We start from the raw sequence: 20254 nt of genomic DNA on the forward strand, positions 1-20254 counted from the left end.
AGAGAGAGAGAGGGGCGTAGTTTGTGCTTTTAAATAAACTTTTGACGCTTGTGCCAAAAGGTAATATTCCCAGCGCTTTAGCTGAGTGCAGAACAGCCCTTCCTCCATAAACAACTTAATCCACGTGTCAGGATCGTGAGCCAAATAAAGCTTTCTCTTGTAGAAATAATCAACTCTTCCCCGAGGGAGCAAAAACATGTTTGCTTGTAAGAATTATACTGTGTAGCTTTGTTTTCTGGGCATAACTTGTATTTCTCAAGCCTGGGTAAATTACCCCAAATTGGGTAAAAGTGACTTTTGTTTGAGAAACGCAAACCTATTACCCAATCACAACAGGGACATTTGAATAGAATAGAGCTTGGAGGTCTTCTAGTCCAGCCCCTTACTCAAGCAGGAGAACCTCTACCATCTCAGACAAGTGACTGTCTAGCCTCTTCTTAAAAACCTCCAGTGATGGATCGCCCATGATTTCTGGTGGCAAGTCGTTCCACTGGCTAATTGTCCTTATTGTCAGGAAGTTTCTCCTTAATTCCAGGTTGCTTCTCTCCTTGATCAGTTTCCAACCATTGTTTCTTATCCTGCCCTCTGGTGCTTTGGAGAATAATGTCTTGGTGGCAGCCCCTCAGATACCGGAACGTTGCTATCATGTCTCCCCTATTCCTTCTTTTTCTTTAGACTAGCCAAGCCCAAGTCCCGCAGCCGTTCTCCATATTTTTTTAGTCTCCAGGCCTTGGATCATCTTAGTTGCTCTTCTCTGAATTTTTTCCAAACTCTCAACATCTTTTTTTGTGATATGGTAACCAAAATTGGCTGCAGTATTCCAGGTGTGGCCTCACTAGGGATTTATAAAGCGGTACTAATACTTTGCATGATCTTGATTCTATGCCTCTGTTTATACAACCCAGGATTGTATTAGCTTTTCAATATGGACTTTCTGATAAACAGCAAAAAGGTCTTTCCGATAAGTGGTAAAAAGGATTTTCTGATAAGAGACTGGCTAATGAAAGAAAAGGTTAGGGAAACAATGGGGTAACAGGAATTAGCAATGATCTGAAATGACACACGTACTTTATATGTTTTATTAAGTTCAACCGTAAGACAAAATACAGAAGGAACAAAACATTAAGAAACCCAAGATATTTTACTCCATAAATTTCATAAAGTTTCATCATTTATTTCATTCAATTTGTTTGCCGCCCATCTCACTTATCAGGCGACTTCTTGGGCGGCTTTACAATAGGAATAGGAGTCGGTTTCCACGTGACGGAGGGGATCCTGCAACGGCTGTATGAAAAAAAGGTCATAAGTCTCTTTTTTCAGTGCTGTTGTAAGTTCGGTCACTAACTGAGCTGTTGTAACCAGTGGTGGGATTGAAATACCCGAACAACTGGTTCTCTTATTGGATGCAGGCCTGGGCCTCTGAGGCCTAGAACGGACTTTGGGAAGAGGCATCCATGCACTTCCGGCGGGCCGTTCTAGGCCTGGGATGCCTCCTCCAGGCCTCCGAGGCCTAGAACGGACTTCGGGAAGTGGCATCCACGCACTTCCAGCAGGCTGTTCTAGGCCTGGGAGGCCTCCAGGCCTCAGGCCTAGAACGGACTTCGGGAAGTGGCATCCACACACTTCCGGCGCGCCGTTCTAGCCTGGGAGGCCTCCTCCAGGCCTCCGAGGCCTAGAACGGACTTCGGGAAGTGGCATCCACACACTTCCGGCGCGCCGTTCTAGCCTGGGAGGCCTCCTCCAGGCCTCCGAGGCCTAGAATGGACTTCCGGAAGTGGCAACCACACACTTCCGGCAGGCCATTCTAGGCCTGGGAGGCCTCCTCTAGGCCTCAGGCCTAGAACGGGCTTCGGGGAGTGGCATCCACGCACTTCGGGCGGGCTGTTCTAGGCCTGGGAGGCCTCCTCCAGGCCTCCGAGGCCTAGAACGGACTTCCGGAAGCAGTGTGCATTCAGCCGATTCTCCTAACTCAGCAAAATTTAGCTACCGGTTCTACTGAACCGGTGCAAACCAGATCAATCCCACATTGGTTGTAACTCACGGACTACCTGTATAAGGGACTCTTAAATGAATACCTGACACTTGATATCTAATACATGCCTGAAAGTGTTTTTTGTTTTTTTGTTTTCCTTTTATTCCCACCAGGCTCTGTTATGGACAACCTCACCAGATTGAATTTTTTTGAGAAAACAGCCTTATGGGACTTGTTCTTCCCCAGCGTTCACGACGCCGTCCTGGCCAGCCAGGCGATTGGCTTCTCTTCCACCTATCTTTAACTCAGCTACTCCATTGTGAACTACGTGGATCTATTTCCAAGGGCTCCTGTAGACAACTTATTTAATTTGCGCAGATGACAGAGCCTAGACAAGCCACTCCTACGGGTAAGATGTGTCTGCACTGCACCGCACCGCATCAACCTGTTCCCTGCCAGCCCTGGGTTCGAAGACTCCAGAAGCCTTAATCTTTTCAAACGTTGTCACTGAATTCAAAAGTCGTTGATGGAAGCGTGGGATAAATGCAAAGATTATTTGTAGAGCGCGTGAATGTTTTGTCTGTTTTGTTGTGTACGTTTGGCAGTGTTTTTGTTTTGAGTTAGCTTGCCGGAAAATATTAATATTATTTTAACAGTGTCTTCCTGACATGAATTGGAGTGACTGTTGAAAGGAGCTGTTGTATGTGTGATTATGTATTGTGTGTTTGTGTGTGTGTGAGAGAGAGCTCCTCTAACTTGAAATGCAAACCATTTCCAGATTTTCGATGCAACGCCATTTCCAGATGCAGAAATCAGTGCTTTTTCATTTGATGACTACTAAGAGAAGCATAAACATTTTGTTTCGAACGAGCCCTTTAGCTCTATTTTATTTTAAATTATTACGACTCCAGAGTTAACAGATCATTTTCACGTTAAGGAGGTTTACTGTACTGATCCAATGCTAACTAACCTTAAGCAAGGTGCATTTAAAATTAGCTGGGAAATGAACAATACATAATGCACCTGCTTAGGGGGAAAAGAGAGAACATAGCACCCAAAATCTACTTTTTTACACTTAAAGCTAGCTGGGTACAGTTACTACAGTTACAGTTACAGCTAGCTACGAATTGTCTGGAAAGAAAGGGGGGAAAAAATGAAGAAATGGCATTTTCCAAAGTAGAGTATCCTGCTCGGTGTATTTTCTGCGCAGTGACGTATTTTTAAGTCACAAAAAGATTGTTCCGAAAAATCTCATGATGGCACTCCTGAGGCAGTTGGCTTTCTTGAGACAATTCTCAACGCAGTGTGGGATCGGTGAACAAGCCTAACAATTTAAGTTGTCGTGTCCAGCGGTGGGTTGCAAAAGGGACAAATTTGTTGTATTGCGTAGCACGCAGCTGGATGCCCTATGCAGTTTTGGTTCAATTGTGCTTCCTCTCAGGTAAGTAAATACAGGGTTGGGACATTGCCACCACATCACCGAAAAATAAAAAAAAAAATGGAGGAATTTGATTTCTCCAACTTTACTAAATAAGCCTTAAGCATCCAGGGGGGTTTCTCCCCCCACCCCCTCCACAGTTCCTGCCTTTCTGCTAATGTTGCCAAACCCTTACTTGTCCTGTTGTTAGAATATTGTGAGATAAATCTGGTTTTTCTTCCGTGGGTATGTTTAAACCAGAGGATATTGGTGTATCTGTGGAAGGCTGTTTACATTTGTTTCTTTTATATCTTCAATTTTGAAGCAAATATTGATAACTGAACTCGGTCCATCGCAAGCGGTTTCTTTTAGCATCGATTTGCAAACTTACAGAAGTTTCTGGAAAATAAAACTTTTTAAGCTATTCGGGTCATCCCTCCCGCACTCTGTAATAAAAAAGTTAATTATGCTGTACAAAGGCTGTAGGACTCTGATGCTCTGCCTTTTTCGTATTATATTTAAAAGAAACTAGCCTTTGGCAGCTGATGTGACTTGCTAGGGTTACGTAAGACTGCACTGTGAATCCTGATCTCTCTGCAACGTAGACCGTGACTTTTATTTAATGGGTGAGATTGCATTTAAGACAATATATTCTATCCACCGCCCACTGTGGCAAAGCCTTGTTGCATTTTATAACCGTTTCTTTCAGATAGGAGTCAAAAGTTAAAACCTCTAATAAAAAGATAAATCTTGAAATTTCATTCCCTGGTCATTTTTTGTACACAGCCAATTCATTCATGTTGTTATGGGGATAAAGCTACAGATGTATACTATGTTGGGCCTTTGCTGCTTCATCCATTGCTTCCAACGGGTGTCCCAAGATTTGTGGACTTCAACTCCCAGAATTCCATGCTGGCTGGGGAATTCTGGGAGTTGAAGTCCACAAGTCTTAAAAATTGCCAAGGTCGGACACCCCTGGCTTAGAATGAAGACTCTAGCCAGGGTAAAATACCTTATCTTCTTATTCTAAATCAGTGTATTTCAACCTTGACAATTTTAAGGCATGTGGACTTCAACTCCCAGAATTCCACAGCCAGCAATGCTGGCTGTGGAATTCTGGGAGTTGAAGTCCACATGCCTTAAAATTGTCAAGGTTGAGAAACACTGTTCTAAATGTATCTTCTCATTCTAACTTTCCTTCCTCTTTTTTTTTTTTTAAATGAATTTCGCCGCTCCTGTGTTCTACTGGACTCTAGTCCTCAAAGCAGCTGGGAAAAAAAAAATATCTCGTGTACCACTTGCTCACCTGTAGGGAGACCTGTCAGTCAAGCCACCACTGTGCTTTTCTCAAGGGTGTTCCTGTCTCAACGCTTAAATCTAAAGAGGATTTATATTTGGTTCAGAAAGTACTGAATTAAACCCACAGGAAGTCTGTAGTTGAGTTGGCTTTCACAACCTTTATTTGAGACTCACAATAAAGCTAAACGGTTACACTTTCAAGAACGACCACTGTGTAAGTTGGAATGTTCTCTTTTTTACTTCTACTCGATCCGGCTACAATACGGCACTTTGCAGAAACAAGCTTCTTCTTGAGGGCTCTCTGACAGATCCGAGATTAGTTGTAGGTCATGTACCGAGGGGTAGCACTGAACTTGGCGTATGACTTGATGACTTTGTTCACAGCATCCAGGAAGTCCTTCTCGGTGGCGATTTTTCGCCGCGCCCGGATAGCAAACATACCCGCCTCCGTGCAGACGCTGCGGATTTCGGCACCTGGGCAGGAATACAAAGGGATTTAAAAACAACACAAAGCGTAGTAACAAAGAGCGTGAGAGGGTGACCCGACAAAAGCTACAATGTTAGGAGCCCTGGTGGCGCAGTGGTTAGAATGCGGTATTGCAGGCAAACTCTGCCCACTGCCAGCAGTTCGATCTGGAGTGGATCAAGGTTGATTCAGCCTTCCATCCTTCCGAGGTTGGTCAAAGGAGGACCCAGATTGTTGGGGGCAACGGGCTGACTCTATAACCCCCTTAGAGAGGGCTGTGAAGCGGTATATAAATCTTAAGTGCTAGTGTTATGTTTAAACTTACCAGTGCTATTAGGACACAGCCGAGCCAGCAACTCGAACCTTATGTCTCTTTCAACGCTCATGGAACGGGCGTGGATTTTGAATATGTGAGTTCTTCCCTAAAGAAAGAAAGAAACAGAACCAAGCTTTGGTTAGGACAGGCATGGAGGAAATAAGTTGGAGGGCTTAATAAGTTGGAGGGCTTAGCAAGTGTTGAGCTTCCTTAAAGATCAGTTCTCAAGAGGACTCCTGGCTCAGAGAATGAAAATAAATAATGATAATAATGATAATGACAAAGAAGGAAGGAGGAAAAGATGATGGAGGAGGAGGAGGAGGAGGAAGAAGAAAGAAGGAAGAAAGAAGAAAAGAAGAAGAAGAAGAAAAGAAGAAGAAGGAGAAGGAGAAGATTGAAAGGGACCCTGGAGGTCATCTAATCCAGGGGTAGGCAACCTTGGCTCTTTTATGACTCGTGGACTTCAACTCCCAGAATTCCTGAGCCAGCATTCTGGGAGTTGAAGTCCACGAGTCATAAAAGAGCCAAGGTTGCCTACCCCAATCTAGTCCAACCCCCTGCTCAGGCAGGAAACCCTACACCATTTCAGACCAATGGCTGTCCAGTCTCTTCTTAAAAACCCCCAGTGTTGGAGCATTCACCGCTTCTGGAGGCAGGTTGTTCCACTGGTTAATTGTTCTCACTGCCAGGAAATTTCTCCTTAGTTCTAGGTTGCTTCTCTCTTTGGTTAATTCAAGAAACACAGTTGCCCTGCCCTTCCTAAGACAGGCAAGACAGATGAGCTTTGAGCATGCCATTGTGTGCCAGTGACAAATGGATAAGAGATGAAAGCTGGGTAAGGATGAGTAAGTCGGGGAGTAAAAAAACGGATGGGCTATACAGGTGGAAAAATATGGGAGAGCCACTCTAATCTAGCGGTTAAGGCACCAGGCTAGAAGACAGTAGGCTGTGAGTTCTAGTCCTGCCTTAGCCATGAAAGCGGGCTGGGGGACCTTGATTGGGCTAGTCGTAAAATGGGGCAAAACTCCCTTAAAACCAATTTCTCACTCAGCAACGGAAATTTGGGGGGTCGTTAAGTTGAGGACCCCCTGTACCGGCGTAACATTCATCAGTATCACCATTATCGTTATTATTTAAGAACAAGAGCAGTCGATACCTCTAGATCCGGAAGGCTAAATTCAATCTTCCGATCCAATCTTCCAGGCCTCATTAAGGCAGGATCCAGAGTATCAGGCCTGTTGGTGGCCATCAAGACTTTGATGTTCCCTCGCGGGTCAAAGCCATCCAGTTGGTTGATCAATTCCAGCATGGTGCGCTGGACTTCGTTGTCTCCGCCGGCCCCGTCGTCGAAGCGGGCACCTAAAAGGGAGGAGCAGTTCAGAACCGTATCCTGACCCAAAAGGCCGACTAAAACCCAGGCGAGTTATGGATCCCAGGCTTCAACACGGATTGCTCGTGCTAGTAGCTTGCAAATGAATGAAGAGCAAATCAGAGCAACGGTTGCTATCCAGAGGAAAGAAGCAGAGTTTCATTGACATTATTAAAAAAACAAGATTCGCAGCGAATGAGTCCAGCACCCGGGAAATCAGGAGCAGGGGTCTTCAAACTTGGCCCTTTTATGACTTGTGGACTTCAACTCCCAGAATTCCTTAGCCAGCATGGGGGAACTATGGACCCCTTCATGACTTGTGGACTTCAACTCCCAGAATTCCTCAGCCAGCATGGGGGAACTATGGACCCCTTCATGACTTGTGGACTTCAACTCCCAGAATTCCTCAGCCAGCATGGGGAAACTATGGCCCCTTTATGATTTATGGACTTCAACTCCCAGAATTCCTCAGCCAGGCATGCCTGGCTCAGGAATTCTGGGAGTTGAAGTCCACACGTCATAAAAGGGCCCAGTTTGAAGACCCCTTGACTTGTGGACTTCAACTCCCAGAATTCCTCAACTAGTGTGCCTGGCTGAGGAATTCTGGGAGTTGAAGTCCACCCGTCATAAAAGGGCCCAATTTGAAGACCCCTGATCAGGAGATTCAAAGGAGTATAAACATTTATTGCTCAAGCTTCCGTTCTCTACAAGAATCTGCCGGAGTGACCATTAAGGGGAAACGCACGGGAATTAAAAATATAAAGGAATTCAAGGTGGGCTGGATTTCGATCGCTTGTGGGTGCGAGGGGACCCGTGACGTACGACACGTTTCCTTGGGATCATCCTGGTCACCTCCTAACCAACATTGCACGAAGAATGAAAGAAATGGACACCAACCTCCGATGGCATCTATCTCGTCGAAGAAAATGAGGCAGGCCTTTTTCGTCCTCGCCATTTCAAACAGCTCCCGGACCATCCGGGCCCCCTATAAAACCAAAGAGGAGGAAAACGTGGATCATTTTTCCCAATCTGTTACGCCCTTCAAAATGTCAAAAAGCAGATCCTACATTGGTCTACTTGAACCTGGGACAGAATAGCCTGAGATCAAAAATCATTTAAAAATACATAAAGCTGTGTTAGTTGCAGATGTTTCCGCATCCGTCGTGAAGATCCTCCTCATCGTCAAAGTTGAAAGGGACCTCGGAGGTCTTCTAGTCCAACCCCCTGCTCAAGCAGGAGACCCTACACCAGCGGTAGGAAACCTTGGCTCTTTTATGGCTCGTGGACTTCAACTCCCAGAATTCCTGAGGAGCATGGCTCAGCTTGGAAACCTCTCCCTTTCCCCTCCGCGTGGCTGGCTCAGGAATTCTGGGAGTTGAAGTCCACGAGTCATAAAAGAGCCAAGGTTGCCTACCCTGCCCAAATGCCTGAATTTTGATCACGTGACCGTGAGGAAAAAATATTTAAATATTTAAACCAGGGGTCTTCAAACTTGGCTGGTGGACTTCAACTCCCAGAATTCCTCAGCCAGCATGGAGGAACTATGGCCCCCTCATGGCTTGTGGACTTCAACTCCCAGAATTCCTCAGCCAGCATGGAAACCTCTCCCTTTCCCCTCAGCGTGGCTGGCTCAGGAATTCTGGGAGTTGAAGTCCACCAGTCATAAAACAGCCAAGGTTGCCTACCCCTAGCCTATACCATTCCAGACAAGTGATTCTCCAATCTCTTCTTAAAAGCTTCCAGGGATGGGAGCACCCATAACTTTTGAAGGCCAAGGGAGTGCCAAATGCACCTCAACCTGGAGCTCGCTTCTCAGCTGCAGAGGCCTTTCCTGAAGGCCTCTGACGGAAAAATGGAGGTTATAATAATAATATAATAATAATAGAGTTGGAAGGGACCTTGGAGGTCATCTAGTCCAACCTCCTGCTCAGGCAGGGAACCTTATACCACTTCTGACAAATGGCTGTCCAGTCTCTTCTTAAAAATTTCCATGTTGGAGCATTCATAGCTTCTGGAGGCAGGTGGTTCCACTGGCTAATTGTTCTAACTGTCGGGAAGTTTCTCCTTCGTTCTAGGTTGCTTCTCTTCTTGATCAGTTTCCATCCGTTGCTTCTTGTCCTGCCTTCAGGTGCTTCGGAGAACAGCTTGACTCCCTCTTCTTTGGGGCCGCCCCTGAGGTACTGGAACCCTGCTATCAAGTCCCCCCTCGTCCTTCTCTTCGTTAAAGTATACATACCCAATTCCAGCAGCCATCCCCAGGTTGGGGATGACACATGCAAGAATGGGGCTGGTGAGGGCTGGCTGCAACAGTAAGCAAGGGGTAACTCCACCCCCCAGCTTGATTTTGAGATGAGCACCTCACCCCCAAACTAGGGCTCATTTGGGGGGGTAGGGCTTATATTAGGCCCACCCACCAAAATCAAGCTAGGGCTTATTTTCGGAGTAGGTCTTGTTTTCAGGGAAAGCACGGTAGAGTAGCGTTTCTCAACCTGGCCAGCTTGAAAGCAGGGTGGACTTCAACTCCCAGGATTCCCCAGCTAGCTGGGGAATCCTGGGAGTTGAAGTCCACCCCGCTTTCAAGCCGGCATGGTTGAGAAAGGTTGATCTAGAGAGTAAGCAAGCATGAAAGTCACAGACTCCAGCTTGCAAGCTGTTTCCTCGACGTGATCCCCTACCTCTCCCACGTATTTCTGCACCAGCTCGGACCCGATCACGCGGATGAAGCAAGCGTCCGTCCTGTTCGCCACGGCTCGGGCGCAGAGAGTTTTGCCTGTCCCAGGGGGGCCAAAGAGGAGGACTCCTTTGGGGGGCTCGATCCCGAGATTGACAAATCGTTCCGGCTGCAAATCGTAGGGGGGGGAGAGAGGGGAAAAAAACAACACAAAGAATTGGGGTTAAAATCGCTAGAACGTTCACAATTCCTTCAATGGCTTCGGCCAGCAAACACACCAGAACAAAGAGCTTGCCAGATAATAATAATAGTAATAATAGTAATAGTAATAATAATAACAATAACTGGAGCACCACTTGAACACCATCGGCATTGACAAATTCGCCATTAGTCAATTGCAAAAGGCGGCCTTACTAGGAACTGCTTCCATCCTGCGACGATACCTGTAATACCATCAAACATCCACATCTGCCTATCCCAGGTCCTTGGGAAGGACTCGATAGGTAGACAAAATGCCAAATCCAGTCTGAACATCTGGCTGACTGTGCGATGATCCATAATAATAATAATAATTAATAATAATAATAATAAAGTTGGAAGGGACCTTGGAGGTCATCTAGTGCAACCCCCTGCTCAGGCAGGAAACCCTATACCATTTCAGTCAAATGCCTGTCCAGTCTCTTCTTAAAAACTTCCAGAGTTGGAGCCTTCACCACTTCTGGAGGCAGGTTGTTCCACTGGTTAATTGTTCTCACTGTCAGGAAGTTTCTCCTTAGTTCTAGGTTGCTTCTCTCCTTGATGAGTTTCCATCCGTTGCTTCTTGTCCTGCCATCAGAGGCTTTGGAGAATAGCTTGACTCCCTCTTCTTTGGGGCAGCCCCTGAGATACTAGAAGACTGCTATCCTGTCCCCCCTCATCCTTCTCTCCATTAAACTAGACGTACCCAATTCCAGCCACTGTTCCTTATATGTTTTAGCCTCCAGTCCCCTGATCATCTTTGTTGCTCTTCTCTGCCCTCTTTCTAGAGTCTCAAGATCTTTTTTACATCGTGGTGACTAAACGTTGTTTAGAAGACGAAGGCTGCTCTTTCGAAGACAGCAAAGTCCACATTTTGGACAGAGAGGACCGCTGGTTTGAAAGAGGGGTCCAAGAGGCCATCTAGGTCAAAACTGAACAGCCCTCTCTCAACATAGGGGACGGGGATACGACACCCTCTATCTCCAGTCCACAACACAATCCTTGCAGCAGTGCCAGGAAGGCTCCACACCCATTTGCACCACTCAGGAGACCCTGAGGACACAGGTCAACCTCCAAGTGGCCTCAACGACTCTCTAAAAGGAGGCAAAGGACCAGCTGTCTGCAAGGAGTATCAATCCTTCCGTTCTCCACCCTCCAGTCAGAGCTGAAGAAGCTTCCTGGATGAGAAGCGAAATGTCTCCAAAGGAAAAACAAGGAAGTCCAGTTGCCTCCTGAAAAAAGCATCTCAGGAATAATCACCAGGTGCTTATTAGCGCCTTTCACTGATTGCTGAGAATAACTTTTGATCTCTTTCTCCTAGCAAGCCAAGATTCGAAGCCAGCAACCCACCCATGGCGTCTGAACCTGTCTTTTTTAGGACAGGAACAAGACACAGGGTCTTATTCAGGTGCCCCAAAAAGCAAACTGCAGGAGGAACATCCGGTTTGCGCCCTCCTTTCTGGTCCAAGTCAAGTCAACGGCAGGCGGTCCGTTTACGACCGAGTGGAAATGTTTCATCCTTACATGGAGCAAAGGGGTTTCCACCACCTCCCTCAGCTTCTCAATCTGCTCTTTGCAGCCTCCCACGTCGCTGTACGTGACATCGGGCTTTTCCTCCACCTGTGGGACCAAACAGACATCCGTCAGGCAGCAGAAGGTTTGTAGATCTTCCAACAGATGGAAAAAGTTAGGGAGGAGGAGGAGAAGGAGGAGGAAAGAAAAAAAGAAAGAAAGAGGAGGAGGAGGAACAAGAAAGAAGGAAGAAGGGAGAAGGAGGAGGAAAGAAAAGAAGAAAGAAGAGAGAAAGAAGAAGAGGAGGAGGAAGAAGAAAGAAGGAAGAAGGGAGAAGTAGGAAGAAAGAAAAGAAGAAAGAAGAGAGAAAGAAGAGGAAGAGGAGAAAGAAGGAAGAAGAGAAGGAAGGAAGAGGAGGAAGAAGAAAGAAGAGAGAAGGAGGAGGAGGAGGAAAGAAAAGAAAGAAGAGAGAAAGAAGAGGAAGAGGAGAAAGAAGGAAGAAGAAGGGAGAAGGAAGAAGAGAAGGAAGAAAGAAGAGGAGGAGGAAGAAGAAAGAAGGAACAGGAGGAAAGTAAAGAAGAAAGAAGAGAGAAAGAAGAAGAGGAGGAGGAAGAAGAAAGAAGGGAGAAGTAGGAGGAAAGAAAAGAAGAAAGAAGAGAGAAAGAAGAGGAAGAGGAGAAAGAAGAAGAGAGAAAGAAGAGGAAGAGGAGAAAGAAGGAAGAAGAGAAGGAAGAAAGAAGAGGAGGAGGAAGAAGAAAGAAGGAAGAAGGGAGAAGTAGGAGGAAAGAAAAGAAGAAAGAAGAGAGAAAGAAGAGGAAGAGGAGAAAGAAGGAAGAAGAAGGGAGAAGGAAGAAGAGAAGGAAGAAAGAAGAGGAGGAGGAAGAAGAAAGAAGGAAGAGAGAAGGAGGAGGAGGAGGAAAGAAAAGAAAGAAGAGAGAAAGAAGAAGAGGAGGAGGAAGAAGAGAAGGCAGAAAGAAGAAAGAAAGAAAGAAAGAAAGAAAGAAAGAAAGAAAGAAAGAAAGAAGAGGAAGAAGAAAGAAGGAAGGAGGAGGAAGGAGGAGGAGGGAGAAGAAGAAGAAATAAGAAGGAGGAAGGAGAAGGAGCAGAAGGAGAAGGAGGAAGGAGAAGAAGAAAGAAGAAGAAATGTGAAAGAAGATGTGGAAGATGAAGAAGGAGGAGGAGGAGGAGGAGGAGGAGGAAGGAGAAGAAGGAGAAGAAACAAGAGAGAGTCTTCACCTGCATCATAGTGACTGTTGGGTCAATCTTTGGAGGCAAGGGGATATGGATCTGATATTTGTTTCTGTCCACACTGCGGAGAGAACGGAAAGCCATATTTTGAGTATGTCTTTTCAAAGCCCTTCAAAAACATTCCTCCACACCTTAAGAAAGGGATTGTGCGTGCCAAATATTGACACAGTAACCCAACAGAGCTGCAAGGCACACGTCGATAATATCAGCGTTAGGATTAACCTCAACTTTTCCCTTTTTTGCTATGCCTTCTTGCAGCTGAGGTATTTTTAAGAGTGGGCTAGTATTTCAGAAGAAAGCAGAACTGACTGCCAGCTCTAGCTAGATATTGCAATAATTCCAGCTGGGTTGCATTTTACACACCCTAACGACCACATCAAAGGCGGATGAAGATGGCAACTAGTTCAAAAGGCCACGATTCGCTTGCAATGTCCCCCAATCATAATGATATAAAACAGACTTTTGAAATCTTGGGCGTTACCAGCTGGATTCTAAATGCAACTGTTTTGATTAAACTCTTCTCTTCTTTACAGAATTACCAAATAACAAGAGTGTGAAGGGACCTTGGAGGTCATCTAGTCCAACCCCCTGCTCAGGCAGGAAACCCTATACTATTTCGGACAAATGGCTGTCCAGTCTCTTCTTAAAAACTTCTGGTGTTGGAGCATTCTGGAGGCAGGTTGTTCCACTGGTTAATTGTCCTCACTGTCAGGAAGTTTCTCCTTAGTTCCAGGTTGCTTCTTGCCTTGATTAGTTTCCACCCGTTGCTTCTTCTCCTGCCTTCAGATGCTTTGGAGAATAGCTTGACTCCCTCTTCTTTGGGGCAGCTCCTCAAATATTGGAAGACAGCTATCATGTCACCCCTAGTCCTTCTTTTTATTTTTTTCATTTTTCTTTCCTTGACCTGGCTCTCCTTAGATGCTTTCTGCTACATTGACCATCATCTTAAATGTAGCATTAGCTAAATGAATGGATGTAAGTCGAGTATTACCTATCCTATAGTCTACTCTGAAGGCTTGCTTTGCACGTGTATCCTAGTGGGACAAATCAAAAAGGCATGTGTTTTTAATGTTAAGGTTTTTCCAATACTTAGCTGTACTGAGAATTGTATTATCGTACGTAGAGGTAATTTTTTTGGGGGGGGGAAACTGCAATATGAAATACGTCCCGCAAAATTATATTTAAGATATGTCGACCTTTACGGTTGACGTATCCCAAGATAATAACACCAACTCACCCGACTCTCATTCCTTCTTCGATGTCAGTAGGTGCCACTTGGTCACTGAGGTCCACCACGAATTTGGCAAATTGCTTGACATTGATAATATACTTGGGGTCCTCGGAATCCGCATTGATAATCTTTGTACACCTAAGCCAAAGAGGAGATGAAACCAGCAAAATAAAACGCCTAGTCCAGGGGTAGCAATCTTGGCTCTTTTATGACTCATGGACTTCAACTCCCAGAATTCCTGAGCCAGCTATGCTGGCTCGGGAATTCTGGGAGTTGAAGTCCATGAGTCATAAAAGAGCCAAGGTTGCCTATTTATTTTATTTATTTCTAAAATTTATATGCCGCCCAATCCCAAGGGACTCAGGCCTACCCCTGGCTTAGTCGCTAGTTAATACAGTCTTAGCAATAACAGCAATCAAGGAAAAATATATATACTGAGAAGAGCTGTGTTATTCCCATTCACCCCTTGGATTAAAAAAAACAACTCTAGGACAAACACCATTTCAAACTGAATAAATGAGTCAGCTTCTGCAAGTGGCAACAAATACTGGGGCAAAACGTTCATGAAATTAAGAGGTACATAAGCAACTTTCTGGGGACCGGCTCCCTGCAAAGGCCAACATCTTCACCATCTTTTTGAAAAACAGCCTTATATTGGAAGCCCTTAGAAAAGGGCTTTTCAACCTTTTCACCCATTGTACCACTTTTAGGATATGGCAACATCCGAGGACCACCAGTCGCCTAGCAAGGAGTCAAAAACTTGATGACCCAAAAAAAAAAAAAAAAAGGAAAAAAGTGATAAAGTACAGGTAGCCTCGACTTACAACAGTTCGCTTAGTGACTGTTCGAAGTTACAATGGCACTGAAAAAAGTGCCCCCCAAGCCACAACCAAGCAAGACACCTGCCTGCCTGCCCGCCCGTTCTTGCTCTTCCTCCTGTCCGAGGTTTTCATTGTTGTGAACATTTCTGTTGAGGATTGACAGCGGAGGTAGGGTGGGGGGCTATTTGGTTTTTATTCCCCCCCCCCCCCGTCTGCTGGGTGGTTGCAGCAGGTTTTGGTCACTTCACATGACCCTGGGACACTGTGACCGTCATAAATATGAATCAGTTGCCAAGCATCTGAATGTAAATCACAAGACCCTGGAGATGCTGCAACATTCCAGCTGATCGGCGCTTCTTCTGGGCTCAGCAGAAGCGCCAGGATCAGTGATGCTTTCCAGCTGATTGGCGCTTCTTCAGGGCTCAGCAGAAGCACCAGGATCAGCGCCGAGCTCCAGCTGGAGCCAGGCGTTGATCCTGGCGCTTCCGCTGAGCCCTGGCAGTCCCGAAGCGCCGATCAGCTGGAAAGCGGCACTGATCCTGGCGCTTCCGCTGAGCCCTGACAGCCCTGCAGCTCCAGATGTCTCTCGCTCAGGCTTGTGCGGTGCTGCCACCGGTTCAGCTCATTCCCTTCCCCTGCTACCACTTTTCTAGGATGGTCACGTACCACCTGCCAGGTGCCACTGTACCACAGGTGGTACCCGTACCATTGGTTGGAAAGCCCTGCCTAAGATAACTTCATTCTTTAACAAAAAAGTACATGTTGTACTCAAAAGACAAACAACTATTTATTTTAATAGAACTTGGCTGCGTCACCGGCTGAACAATAAAGTTGTTATTTATTATTATATTATGACATACCTGGCCACCTGCAGTGGCTGCTCACTCTGAAGAGTTTGCTTATCAGCTGCTAAATCCCAAAGGGCGGGTGGTGCCAGGCCAGTGTCTGATTCTTTAATCCCTACAAGAGGAAAAAGGGAGATTAAAGGAAATATATATATATATATATATATATATATATATATATATATATATATATATATATATATATATATATATATATTCAAGCATTAGCTTACGACAGCCAATTTAGAACTGCCAAGTCAACTCAAATGTGACAAAAATAAATCTTCTTTTAAAGTCGGGGCTATAATAGGGTCAAAAGCAAAGGTCACCAAGCTTGGCAACTTATGGACTTGTGGATTTCAGCTCCCAGAATTCCTCAGGCAGCCCTGCAGGAGATGCCTGCAGATGTTCGCAGTCAAAAGAATTTGAAAATCTTACAAGGTGAATAGAAAACAGTTGAGTCCTTTTTACAAATTGTACCCAGAAAAATCATTCTTTAGTAGATTCAAACTGAGGCATCCCAAATCCTAAATCTTACTCTAAAATTAGATGTTTTCCCTCGACATTCTTGTTGTCTATTTTCAATGCCAACATTCTTAAGCTTACGCTTAAAGCATCTTCTCTTATGTGATTCCACCTATTCTACTTCCCCTTTTTTCTGTTGAAGAAGTACTTTAATTTGTTTTTGTTTTCCTTCCTCTTTTGAACTTTTCTGAGGAATTGCCTCAAATGACAGAATTTCAGCCCACTAAACAGTCAAGGCCAGCAACTGTCAAGGCCCATCAGACAGATTTACTGCTTCTAAAGCACTAAAAGGGATGGGGGGGGGAGTACCTGTGAGTTCATTAATTTTCTTAAGCAACTGTTGAATGTCATCTTCTACTTGTTTGATTTGCCTCGAGTATGTGCTCTGGCCCTGGATTTGAAAAAAAGATTGGGAAAAAAAAATGAGGACTATTTGCGTTACTACAGCCTTATGCAATCTATCCCAATTCCTGTGATGTAAGGCTAAGGCCTTTATTAAGTTGATCGTTGTTTAACCTTGGCCTGTTGTTAAGTAGTTCTTTCCAAGCTCTGACACGAAATGCTAAAGAATAAAGCTGAGAACTCCTGCATGTTTGAGCCTCAGCCCAATGTTTATTTAATGTTTGCTAAGACCTACTTTGTTTAGAATTGGAACGTTAGAATAGGAACACATAACAAGCTATTCTCCAAAGCCCCTGAAGGCAGGACAAGAAGCAACAGATGGAAACTAATCAAAGAGAGAAGCAACCTGGAACTAAGGAGAAATTTCCTGACCATGAGAACAATTAACCAGTGGGACAACCTGCCTCCAGAAGTTGTGAATGCTCCAACACTGGAAGTTTTTAAGAAGAGACTGGACAGTCACTTGTCTGAAATGGCATAGGGTTTCCTGCCTGAGCAGGGGGTTGGACTAGATGACCTCCAAGGTCCTTTCCAACTATTATTATTATTATTATTATTATTATTATTATTATTATTATTATTATTATGGATCATCGCAGTCAGCCAGATGTTCAGACTGGATTTGGCATTTTGTCTACCTATCGAGTCCTTACCCAGGACCTGGGATAGGCAGATGTGGATGTTTGATGGTACTACAGATATTGTCGCAAGATGGAAGCAGTTCCCAGTAAGGCTGCCTTTTGCAATTGACTAATGGGAAATTTGTCAATGCCAATGGTGTTCAAGTGGTGCTCCAGTTGTTTTGGGATTGCACCCAAAGCGCCTATTACTATTGGTACTACCCTTGCTTCCTTATTATTATTACTATTATTACTATTACTACTACTACTACTATTATTATTATTATTATTTTCCTGCAGGCATTCTCAAAAAGGTCAAAACTCACACAGGAGCTAAAATATATGGACTTAGAAAGATAAATATATCCTCCGTGCCTACATTTTCTCTAAAACTGCAGATACCTTGGCATTTAAGATGTTACCATTCAGACATCAGAGGGGTCAACTCCACAGTACTCTGATATTAAAATTAATCTACCAGTTTCTAAAGAAAAACAGTGGGGTGTGGTTGAGACAATCTGCAAACCAAAACAACAAGACTAAATTCATCCCAGATTTATCAGGAGATGAATTTAGATTTCGTGGTTTAAATAGAAGCCTTTGTTTCTGATCATCCAGAAACTCGTTGCCAGAATCTTTGAACCACATTTAATCACCTTTTTTTCATAAAAGACTTTCTCTGTACTTAACTGTTGCTTCTTTTTTAAATTCCTCTTACCCCCCCCCCCTCCAACTAATATTCTGTGTCTATGTATAAAAAATACTCAGAGGACAATACTCCCCATACACTATCACACGGAAAGTGAAATAAGAAAATATATTTGACAATCAATTAGTCTTTTAAGAGGCCACAAAATGCTTTCTCATTTAAAGTTGCAAAAAAAAGCTGCAAAAATATTAATGTGAATGTTCCTCTGGAAACTTTATCAATTTGTTTACTGCAGATGCTTCCAAACAATTTTATGATAACCAGTTCTCAAAGTAATGCTAGAAGTGCTACATGGAGTACTTACGTAAGTTTTCAACAGGGCAATGTCACCTTCATCCAAAGCTGAAGGACATAACAGAGACAATTTAGAAAAATAAAGAAATGATGTTTTGACCTTGTTTCCCAGTCAACCCATTTTATCATCATGTATTACTATATAACCTTAAAGAACAACAACAAAAATATCTGGAACTTTGTTCCATTATTTCATCCTCTACGTAGAGAATGGTTTGGGACAAGAAGATATTGATTCACCTACAGCTCAATACTATAGGTAATTCCGGGATATAACCCAATCAGAATTGCAAGGACGTGTAAATGGGGCTTATAGTTGCATTCAGTCAGAGTTTTGTTCCATATAGTGTGAACTCCAAAAGTTTCTTCTTTCGTTGTGTATTCAAGATGGACTGTGATTAATATTTATGTTATTTATATGTAAGGCTATAGGTTTATACATATGTTGTATATAGCAGGTTTAAATGTGTGTTAGGTATGTGTACACTTTGAGAGCAAGCAACTAAATTTCATTTTTAATGTGTGCCAATGTGCCTACAGTAAAAACATGACAGTAAAGGTTATCTATCTATCTATCCATCCATCCATCTATCATCTATCTATCTATTCATCTGTCTATCCATCCATCCATCCATCCATCCATCCATCAGCTATGTATCTATGTATCTATCATTATCTATCTATCATCTATCATTATCTATCATAATCTATCCATCTATCATTATCAATCAGTATCTATCTATATCTATCTATCATTATCTATTCATTATCCATCCATCCATCCCTCATCTATGTATCTATCAATCATTATCTATCATTATCTCTCTATCCATCTATCATTATCTCTCTATCCATCTATCATTATCTATCATTATATCTATCATTATCTACCTATTCATGTCTATCCATCCATCCCTCCCTCATCTATGTACCTATCTATCAATCATTATCTATCATTATCTCTCTATCCATCATTATCTATCTATATCTATCATTATCTATCTATTCATGTCTATCCATCCATCCCTCATCTATGTATCTATCTATCGATCATTATCTCTCTATCCATCATTATCTATCTATATCTATCATTATCTATCATTATCTATCTATTCATGTCTATCCATCCATCCATCTATCCATCCCTCATCTATGTATCTATGTACCTATCTATCATTATCTATCATCTCTCTATCCATCATTATCTATCTATATCTATCATTATCTATCTATTCATGTCTATCCATCCATCCATCCATCCATCTATCCATCCCTCATCTATGTATCTATGTACCTATCTATCAATCATTATCATCTCTCTATCCATCATTATCTATCTATATCTATCATTATCTATCTATTCATGTCTATCCATCCATCCCTCATCTATGTACCTATCTATCAATCATTATCTATCATTATCTCTCTATCCATCATTATCTATCTATCTATATCTATAATTATCTATCTATCTATTCATGTGTAGTCATCCATCCATCTCTTATCTGTCTGTCTGTCTGTCTGTCTGTCTATCGCACAGAAATTTAAGGGAAAAATGGATTTATATAAATGCCCTTCCTTAACCAGCCTGGCCGACCACCATCAAGCCAATCTCAGGCTTACATTCAGGGAGGGGCGACTGGCCTTCTCCCAAGGAGCCCAGCCAGCCTTGTGCCCCAAACCTCGGAAGGATGGAAAGGAGACGCGCGTTTCAATTCCAGCGCCTGACTCTCCCCTATGGCTGCATTCACACACCACGCCAGACCCGTGTTTAGGCCTTTCGCCTTAAAACTTTCCAAGAAACGGCATCACAAACTGGCTGCCCAGCTTGCGTGCACGCATCTATGGGGAGGTTTCACTCGACCTGGTTTAACAAAAGGGTCGTGTGAATGCAGTCGCCTTATAGGAGCCCGGGTTATTATATATATATATATATATAAAATATTCTTTTACCACGGATAGGCTTATCCTCCTTCTCCTCCTCTTTGGTTTTGCGCTGATCGGTCCCCAAATAATCCGGCATCGCGGCTTCCCCACACAGCAGGCCCGAACACCGAAACCCGAATTAAAGTGGGTTTTTTTCCTCCCCTACGGCGCATGCGCAAATGCTACCGAACTAGCGGCTTGCATTACGCAGCACCTTGCTTTTCTTTCCTTCCGCGGCTCAGCGGAAACGCCCCGCCGGAAGTCGCGTGTGGGGGAAGCAAATAAAGGTAGGAACTACTCTATGATCCTTCCCCCCCCCCCATGCGCACACCGCATTACGCAGCACACCTTGCTTTTCTTCCCTTCCGTGGCTG

The 20254-nt window shown here is 43.9% G+C and overlaps 2 protein-coding genes across 2 annotated transcripts in view; one reads left to right on the plus strand and one right to left on the minus strand.

Annotated features, from left to right (window-relative positions):
- SLC26A5 (solute carrier family 26 member 5) overlaps positions 1–4150 on the plus strand; it is a 41280-nt gene extending 37130 nt beyond the window's left edge. The window contains exon 19 of the mRNA XM_039363764.1: positions 2146–4150. Within this exon, the coding sequence (XP_039219698.1) occupies positions 2146–2276 (131 nt within the window). The 3' untranslated portion in view covers positions 2277–4150. The remainder of the gene's footprint in view (positions 1–2145) is intronic.
- A 676-nt stretch (positions 4151–4826) lies between these two features.
- PSMC2 (proteasome 26S subunit, ATPase 2) lies at positions 4827–20114 on the minus strand. Its single transcript, XM_039363765.1, has 12 exons — positions 19908–20114; positions 17965–18002; positions 16239–16320; positions 15420–15519; positions 13745–13876; positions 12496–12568; positions 11272–11367; positions 9515–9679; positions 7737–7824; positions 6627–6829; positions 5480–5576; positions 4827–5162 (listed from the first exon to the last, which is right to left on the minus strand). The coding sequence occupies exons 1-12, from the start codon at positions 19975–19977 to the stop codon at positions 5005–5007; spliced, it is 1302 nt and encodes a 433-aa protein (XP_039219699.1). The 5' UTR covers positions 19978–20114; the 3' UTR covers positions 4827–5004.
- Between the last annotated feature and the right edge of the window lie 140 nt (positions 20115–20254).

The sequence above is a fragment of the Crotalus tigris genome, unplaced genomic scaffold (assembly GCF_016545835.1).
Source record: "Crotalus tigris isolate CLP2741 ecotype Arizona unplaced genomic scaffold, ASM1654583v1 scf7180000019599.1365583, whole genome shotgun sequence".
In the NCBI taxonomy this organism is placed as follows: Eukaryota; Metazoa; Chordata; class Lepidosauria; order Squamata; family Viperidae; genus Crotalus; species Crotalus tigris.